We start from the raw sequence: 8,425 nt of genomic DNA, 5'->3' as shown, positions 1-8,425 counted from the left end.
ATCCCCCCAAGAATAGGGCTGAGGGTGGGGGTGGAGGCGGCCAGACCCCCAAGAGGCCGTGGGAGTGGGAAGTTCTTGCGGGGGGCCAGGCCAAGCCCTCGGGGAAGCCTCTAGAGCAGCTCTCTTCCAAGTGGGTAGGGCTGCAGCTCTGGGGGGGTGCACCCGATGATCCCTTGGGGCACAAGAAGAAAACAGAGCTGCTATGCACACTTCAGTCATCCTTCAAACTTGTGATGCCTGTTTATATGATATGGAGTAGACTGGAATGGGTGTGACCTGTTTTGGGAGCGTAGTGGTGTGGACTTCACAGCGAGGCGGCTGATCAGGATGCCGGTGGCGGGCATCCTCACCACGCAGCTCCCCCCCCCCGCCGCCTCCTTCCGCCCGCCTCTGGGCTTCAGCACCTGCCTAACCCTCTCTGCTCCCCCCTGCTCCCACCAGTCTGTTCCTGGGCCCCTCCCCCCTTTCTCCTCCCCACCCCTTGCCACTTGTGGGGCCTGCCCCAGTGACTTCTCAGGCCTCTCTTCCTGCAACACTCCCTCTTCACTAGGTGCTCAAGGCCTGTTCTGGGGTACCTGTTGGAGGAAATGAACATGCCGTATTCCTTCCAAGGGTCTCTTTATTCAAGGCCTTTATTTCAAACTGGCCACAACTTGGCCCAACCCTCTGAGGCTTCCTCCAGCCGAACGCGTTCGGTGCCTGTCCTCTTACAAATAACTGACTACCAATCTTTGGGCACCCCGACGCAAATCAACAGCATTTGCTTTTCTCGTTTAGTTTTTTTCTAACAGAATTTCAGAATAAAAATAGATCTTTATCATATATCTCTATTTATACACACACACATCGAGGCAGAGATCCTTCAACCAAGCGGTGAAGGATCTGGTGTCATCTGCAGTGTCCCTTGCGATGTGGGAAGGCCAGGAGGGGGCAGGCCCTCTCTGGGAGGCACCCGGGGGTGCGCAGTGCTGAGCCAGTGTGGCCGAGGAGGGTGGGTCTCCAACAGCCCCTTCTCCCTGAGGAGCAGACTGGGCAATGATGAGCCAAGGCAGCCCTCATCCAGTCTTTCTGCACACCTTAAGATGAGAGAGACGTACCAGATGGAGCTTTAAAACTAAAACCCAAAGTGCAGATAAAAAGGAATTCCCTGATAAGGCCCCCCACTGGGGGGTGGGGGTGGAATAACTTCTTGGGGAGAATTCCAAGAGCATCATGCAGCAGGGCTAGGGGAACCATCAGGGAAGATATCCACCCACCAGCCCCAGGTCCCCTGCTGACAGGGATCTGCTCTGTCCCCTCCACTGATCTCCAACCACGGTCCCCACTGGGCCTCAGGCAAGGGGGTGGGACCAAATGGCCTGTAGTGGAAATGGGCTGTGGGTGGTGAGAGGTACTGGGGTCAGTCCCAGAGACTGCCCATCTGCATATTATTAGCCCCAGAGGGTCCTGCATTGTACCCATTGCCCAGAAACATAAGGCCTGAAGGAGTATGTTGATGCAAGATCTGAGGTTGATGCAAGGTTCTGCTGCCATGTTTGTATCCTAGGGTCTACAGCCTCGGGCCTAAGGAGGCCGCTTGGGCTGGCGCATAGTTCCAGAAAGATGAGCATGGCAGAAATGAGAGGGGAGTTAGGGCCGGTGCTCAGTGCCCCTGGCCAGGCACCAGAGGCCCCAAAGGCACTTGGCAGCGGAGAGGAAGAGCAATGGGGTCCAATTGGTCTCATGGGGCAAAGAGGGGCATCCTCCAATAGCTCAAACCTGGGAGAGGGACCCAGAGATCCTATCCTTTTCCCACCTGCCAGCAGAATCTTCAAGCCCTGATTGCCCGGGGCAAGACCTGAGAGTTATCCAAAACCCTGTCCTGACACTGGGGCTGAGACCAGGGCCCTGGAGCTTCCCGGGCACAGAGGCACAGATAGAGGTGAAGTTCAGCTGTGAGGCTCCCCCACCCGCGCTCTCAGGGAACAAGTCTGGTCACCAAGACTTTAAGTCACTTGGGGTTCAAGCAGACTGGCTCCCGAGGCACTGAGTTAGGAACTGGGGAAAACCCTCTTGACCTAGACAGAGAGCAGTTTGTGGGGTTCATCTTTGTGGTGTTGGAGAACAGGGAGCTGAAGTCAGGCTAACACCAGTGCAAAGTCACTGGGAAATCCAGGATCGGGGATGTGGAGGGCGGCAGGCACAACATGGGAACTTCTAGACAGTGGGGAGTGGTACCTAGGAGACTCAGACCCTCATTGCACATTGAGATGATGCATGGACACTCTGGGGGAGATGCTCCCACGCTGGTGTGGCTTCTCAGCCACTTCCTTACTCAGAAACGCCACCAGGGCTGAGTCCCAAGAAGCAAAGGATTTGCTTTCGATGCAAATCTGGTCCACCCAGCTCCAGATGAGCAGCTCCCAGACCCAGCGGGCCCTGGAGGTAAAGCAGGGCTGGAGTCGGGGAGGCGAGGAGAACTAGGGCTGCAGCCTGCAGAAGCGTTCCCTAGAGATGTATTTCCCTGAGGCCCCACACCTCCCTGCTGCCTGCCTGCGTCCGCCCCCACTCCCAGGCCCCCTAGGGCGGCTCCCTCCCACCCTGCCCCTGCAGTGCGAGGTCACAGCTCTCTGGGGATGATGGAGAAGGGCAGCACCGGGCTGCTGGCCTCCAGCTCCAGGGCAGTGAGGAAGCAGTCGACGGCAGCCTCGCTGTGGCCCTGGGCCTGCAGCACCTCGCCCAGGCCCTGCCAGGCCTCGTGGCAGGTGCTCTGCCTCTCCACGGCGTCCCGCAGCACCTTCTGGGCCAGACTCTTGTGGCCCAGGCGACTCAGCATCAGACCCTGGGGAGCAAGCATAGGGCGAGGTTAGTGAGGGCGTCCTGGCCATCAGGGCGAAAGGGCTCAGACCGGCAGCCTCGGGAACCGTCAAGTGACTGTTCCTGTTACTCCTGCACATCGTGCCTGGCCCCGCCCTAGCCCCACTTCCAGCCCAGCCTCCCGGGCCCGGATCACCCCCCTCGTGGGAGCTCTGTCCCTCCCAGCCCCGAGGATGGGCTTTCAAGTCAGCAGACCTGGCTTTGTGCCTCCCCATTACAGCTGGGGATCCTGGCAAGTTACGTCTCCCTGGCCTTCCGTTTCCTCAGCTCTGAGTGGGAAAGACCGCAGTACCCACTGCTGGGGCTGTCAAGCTGGCGGGAGTCAGTACCTGGCAAGCACTTGAACAGTGTCTGGCCCGTGCGAGCTCCCAGTTAGCGGGTCCGCTACCCTGAGGCCTGGCTGCTGCACCGAGGGGCTACCCCCCGCCCCAGGCGTGTGGAGGAATGAGCGCCCTGGCTTCAGGCTCTACAACCTTAAGCTTATGGGTGGGTGGGGGCAGCTCCTTGGCGGCATCAAGCAGTGGTCTTCCTGGGGACATCTGGGTCCTGGGACCTACTGCCCATCCCAGGCTGGCCTGGCCGGTGAGGGGCACGGGAGGGCGGGTGCTGGGTAGAAGGACGGGCTCTGGTGAGATGGGTCTGGGGTGGCTAAGAAGCTTGGTGTTGCTGTTTGCCTTCAACAGCCCTGCTGGCAGAGACAGGAAGTGACAGGAATCGTCCCGAAAGTTTGGGAAGTGAAACTGGTACAATGTCCCTTCTATGTCCTCTTCCACTCATACTGGGAAGGGTGCAGGGAGGTGGGAGGACAGGGTGGTGAGTGTGTGTGGGGGGGTTACCAGGACCCCCCTTCGGCCTCCAGTCCCAGAAAGGCTGCTTTGCTCCATCCCACTGATCTGTGTTCCAGCCCTCAAATGAGGCACGGGATGGCGGCACGGGTGGGGGGCCTCCTCTCATTCACAGATCTGAGGTAAAGCCTAACGCCAGCTTCCTGGACAGGTGGGGGCTGGGGTGGGGGAGAGGAGCCGCCTTCTGTGTGCCTGGAGCCCCCTCTCGGGTGCCCGCCCACTGATGGCCATGTACATTTTTAGCTGGAACATTTTCCTCCTCACCACGCTCCTCAGTTAGGCCCTCTGTTGCTATGGAGACCCAACGGGGAAGATGCACATGCCTGATTTCATACAGTCCTCTGAGAGCTAGGCAAGAGGGAGAGATGGTGCTCAGGAAGCCCGAGGCAAAGCCTCTCCCTCTCCGGAGGTGCTGACCGGTGGTCCTGTGGCCGCGGGGCAGGAAAGGAAGGGGGGGCTGGATTCACAGTGCCTCTTCAACCCAGGGCGCCACACGGATGGGGTGGAGGACAGGGGAGCTGTGGCGGGGCCGCCCGGGACCAGAGGGCAGTGCCCGGGCTGGCCAGCAGGGCCCCGGGCCAAGCTGTGCTGCCTGCATGGCCTGGGAGCTGGACCCCGAGCAGCTCCCGATGGAACAGTGTCCCCAGGGAGGAGGGAAGGCAGGGGAGACGACAGGCCGCCAGACACCAAAATTAAGCACCAAAAATGGAAGGTTTGTGCCCTGTGAGTGCTGCCCATGAAGGAGCAAGAGAGGACAGATGGGGAAGGCCAGCGGGGCCTCCCAGCCAGGGGGCGGGGCTGCAGTGGGGTTTCCACACTCCGTTTTCTAGATTGAGCTTCCACAGGAGATCTTGTTTGAAAAGAGGGCTCTCCCGCTAAAAAAGAGTTCGAAAACCCCTGCTCTCCAGCAGTGTGTGGGTGTTTGGGAAGGGGCCAGATGTGGCGGAACAGGGTGTGTGTGTGTGTGTGTGTGTGTGTGTGTGTGTGTGTGTGTCTCACGCTCTGCTGGTTTTACTCTCAGGAAGGTTTGCAGCAGGCTCCTCCGCATGTTTCATGTAGAGAAAAAAGCCAGGGCGCTCCACAGCCAGAAGACCTAGGCTGGGCTGGATTCCCAGCTTTACCACTGACAAGTGCACCGACCATGGGCCAGTGGCCCATTTTCTCTGAGCTGTGGTTTCCTCGTCTGTAAACCAGGGAACAGAATGGTACTTCCTGGTAGGCAATTGTGAAGAGTCTGCAAGGATCAATTTGAAATCATGTAGGCAGGGTGCACGGTGGACAAACAGCAAAGGGTTAGGATGAGCAGAGGGTCCTGTCGGAGTGAGGAGCAGGGGGTGATTTCTCTAAAGGGCAAGGCTCTCTGGGGCGAAGACTGGGGACTGGGGTGGGGTTAGCTCACGTCCCCCATACCCTGGGGTGCTGACTCAGAGCCTGAAAGGAGACACCGGACTGGGGTCAGGCTGGGGCCCCGAGGCCCAGGGCCTGTAATAGGATCTGCTGCCACCTGCCTGAGACACCAGTCTGTTTGTGTTTGGTAGCAACTCGGAGCTGTTTGCTGCCTGACGACTGGGCAGGGCCTGCCTCAGGAAGACAGGTCTCACCTGCTCTGCCCCCTGCCTGGCGCTGTGCCAAGGGCCCGCCATCACCCCCCTGGCACCCCCACCTCAGCTGCCCAGAGAATAGGTCTCCAGGGAGATGGTGGGAACACTGTTCTATCCAAATGTCCCCGATGACTCTTCCCCACTCTGGCCAGGGGGCACCCTGAGCCAAGAGAAACCAGACCTGCTGGTGGGTGACTCAGCCTCGGACCCTCACCTGGGAGATGCCATAGCCAGGCGGCTACCCGCAGCTGTTGGAAAGGAATGTGTGAGTTGCTTATGGCCGTTGAGCAATGCACCTTTGAGAGGGGGCCAAGGTTACGACCACTCAGGGAGGGCAGGGCTATGGGGGGAAGGCTTCATCCATTCCTCCTTCCCTCCCTTCCTGGATCTGGCCTCATCTCAACTACCCAAGACCCTGCTCCTCCAGGAAGCCTCCGAGGACAGCACCTCCTGGCCATGACATCACCTTGAGGTTGTGCTTCATTACTGGTGGTCTCTGGCATGCGGCCCATCCTCGGCTGAGAGGGACAGGGTCCGTGGCTCCTGCCTGCTAGGTTATTCCCCACAGGACAGCAGCACAACAGGGCTCAGGTGGGAGGGTCCTGGGTTCTGAGCCAGGGTCACCAGAGGCACTTAGGTGTGCATGCTTACCGACCTGCTTAGGGCCACAGGACAGGCAGCCTGAGGGGCCCTCTGAGGGGGACCCTCCCTGTTGGAAGACAAGGCTCTCTGCTGGGGTACAAAGGCTGCAGCCTGGGATGGGGATGAAGGAGAAGAAAGGTCCCTCCACCCCTTCCTTTTTCAGAATTGCTACTGCACACCATCTCACGTCATTAATTCAGGGCCTGACGCCGTCCTCCAGAGGGGAGGGGCAGCAGAAAGGTCCCGGCTGTGTATGTCTTTTTCTTCTTCTGGAGAGCGGGGAGGCCTGCCCTGGGAAGCAGCCCCTAGCACTGGGCCAGCGCAGGCCGGGCTGAGAGCTCCCTCCCAGTCCCTACCCTCAAGTATTTATAGAAGTTATTTTGGGAATTTTGTTTCTGAGCTCAAGGCACATTCCTGGGATTCTGTAGCAGCCTTTCCAGCTGGGAAGCAGGGAATCAGCTGGAGGCTGCTGGAGCCTCCTGGTCCCAAGAGCCGTCTGCTTGGGGACCCTGGGGCTGCAGGGAGGAGCCTGGGGTGGGGCCACCTCTGAGGCTGCTCCCTTCACCCACTCTGAGGCTGACACACCCTGCGGGGGAGGCCCTCATTCCAGCCCGAACTCAGGAGCTCAGGAGCTCAGGCCCGCTCGGGGTGCCAGGTTCTCCCAGGTGTTAGCCTCAACCTGTCCAACCAGACTGGGAATGAGGCGTCTCTCCAGGCTGAGGACGGAGCCCGCAGATCACCACATCCCTCCTGGAGCTGGGGCAGCTCCAAGGCCCCAGACCTACCTCCCTTTTGGGAGAAGGGGCACAAATCCTTCTAGACCCCACCCAACACCTGGTCGACAGGCTCTGAGGGGGTCCGCTGAGGGGGCTGACAGCCTCGCTTGGAGCCCAACAAGGTGGGGGCTTCTGGGGCAGCAGAGGTGACCGTGCTCATGTGGCAGAACCCATTCTGCCCTTCGTGCTCCTGCCTACCCCTGCACCCCTCGGGGAGAGGTCGAACGCCAGTGGGTCCCTCGGCTGTGGTGGGAGTTGTGTGTCTTCAGAGGGCCATGGACAGACTCAAAGGTAAACACTGGCTTGAGGAGAAAGCACGTCACCTCCTGGGGGGCTCTGCCTTTTCTCCTCCCACATTCTGGGCTGGTTTCAGGTTCTGGGCCTCTGGAGGCTCTGCCCACTCTTGAGCACAGCTAGGCCCTCAGGGCTAGGTCGGGAACCTGGACTTTGGGTGCTCCAAGTGAACACCTGTGATGGGCAGTGAGAGGGGGCGCCATCGCAGAAGCTCCCCTCTCTGGGCAGGCGGCAGAGCTGAGGGGAGGGGGCTGTTGGCCTACTGGACAAGGGGAAGGCTGGACCCTGCTGCACCCTCCAGACATGGGGAGTCTTTCAGACCATTGATTTTGGAGCTAAATTAAGCCAACAGTGATGGGGGAAACAAAGGCAGAAGAAAAATTATGAAATTTCCTTACCACCTACAGCCCACTGACAAGTCCTTGAAACAGTCAGGGACATTTCTCTAGGGACTCAACTGCCTCGATGTTGACACTTTGCTAAGGGCAAAAGGCAATCCTAGTCAGACCCCTTCCTTCCAGGATGCTGTAAGCCTGCTTTAACATATAAAAATTCCTTTGGAAACTTCCTTTATCTCTGACCCCCAAGATACATGTTGGCAATCATCCCCCAAACATAAGGCCCACCGATATACATCTGAAGGGTCTTACGACTCAGGTTTTATTAGATGGTAATAAATGACCTTTTCCCAAAAATAGCTAGCCCCTCAAGGTCCTGGAAACCTTGCTTCCAAAATTCCTTAGAGACTTGAGCTATTCCAGACCCCCTCCCAACTTGAACGTATATAATGGGCCACTCCTCGTGATCCCAGTGCATCTCTTTCTGCCCACGGTCCTGTCCCCGTGCTTTAATAAAACCACCTTTTTGCACCAAAGACATCTCAAGAATTCTTTCTTGGCCATCGGCTTCAAACCCTAACGGTTTTCCTACATCAACAGTGCTTAACTATCGTTCTGATCAGAGTCTATGACAGGGGGCTTCCCTTCCACTTCCTCATCAGGGTTGCTGAGGACTTCAGGAGCCCACACTTAAGCCCAAGGCTTCCAGAAAGTGCTGAGCCAAGGGAACCCACCTTCACCTTCTCAAAGGTCTCTGAGCCTGGGCTGAGGGCGCGCAGTGTGGGCTGGGGGCTGTGCCAGCCCACGAATGAGGTGGGTAGGCAGGGGCGCGAACCCCGGTGAGGCCCCTGCTGGGGGACGTGCCCCACACAGTGAGCCTCCAGAACTCCCTTCTCCCTCCCGCTCCACTCCACTTTTCCACCGGGGAATGCGGTCCTCAGGCAGGACTGGGGTTGGGATGAGGGAGAGAACTCACGATAAAACCACAGCACGAAGAGGCCAAATGGCCAACAAGACGTTCCTACTGAAATTTCCTGCCAAACAGAGCAATGTTCCCCATCTACTGGAGCTGG

The 8,425-nt window shown here is 58.7% G+C and overlaps 1 protein-coding gene across 2 annotated transcripts in view; it reads right to left on the bottom strand.

Moving 5' to 3' along the window:
* Positions 1 to 601: 601 nt before the first annotated feature.
* The window catches only part of TTC7A (tetratricopeptide repeat domain 7A), a 117,567-nt gene continuing 109,743 nt past the window's right edge, over positions 602 to 8,425 (bottom strand). For both annotated transcript variants that reach the window (XM_081833504.1, XM_081833505.1), the window contains exon 20: positions 602 to 2,821. In XM_081833504.1, coding sequence (XP_081689630.1) covers positions 2,600 to 2,821 — 222 coding nt within the window. In that variant the 3' untranslated portion in view covers positions 602 to 2,599. The remainder of the gene's footprint in view (positions 2,822 to 8,425) is intronic.

Source organism: Leptonychotes weddellii, chromosome 10 (genome assembly GCF_054177405.1).
Source record: "Leptonychotes weddellii isolate Sample4059 chromosome 10, ASM5417740v2, whole genome shotgun sequence".
Classification (NCBI taxonomy): Eukaryota; Metazoa; Chordata; class Mammalia; order Carnivora; family Phocidae; genus Leptonychotes; species Leptonychotes weddellii.
The sequence above is the reverse complement of the archived record's forward strand: the minus strand, read 5'-3'. Positions and strand labels throughout refer to the sequence as shown.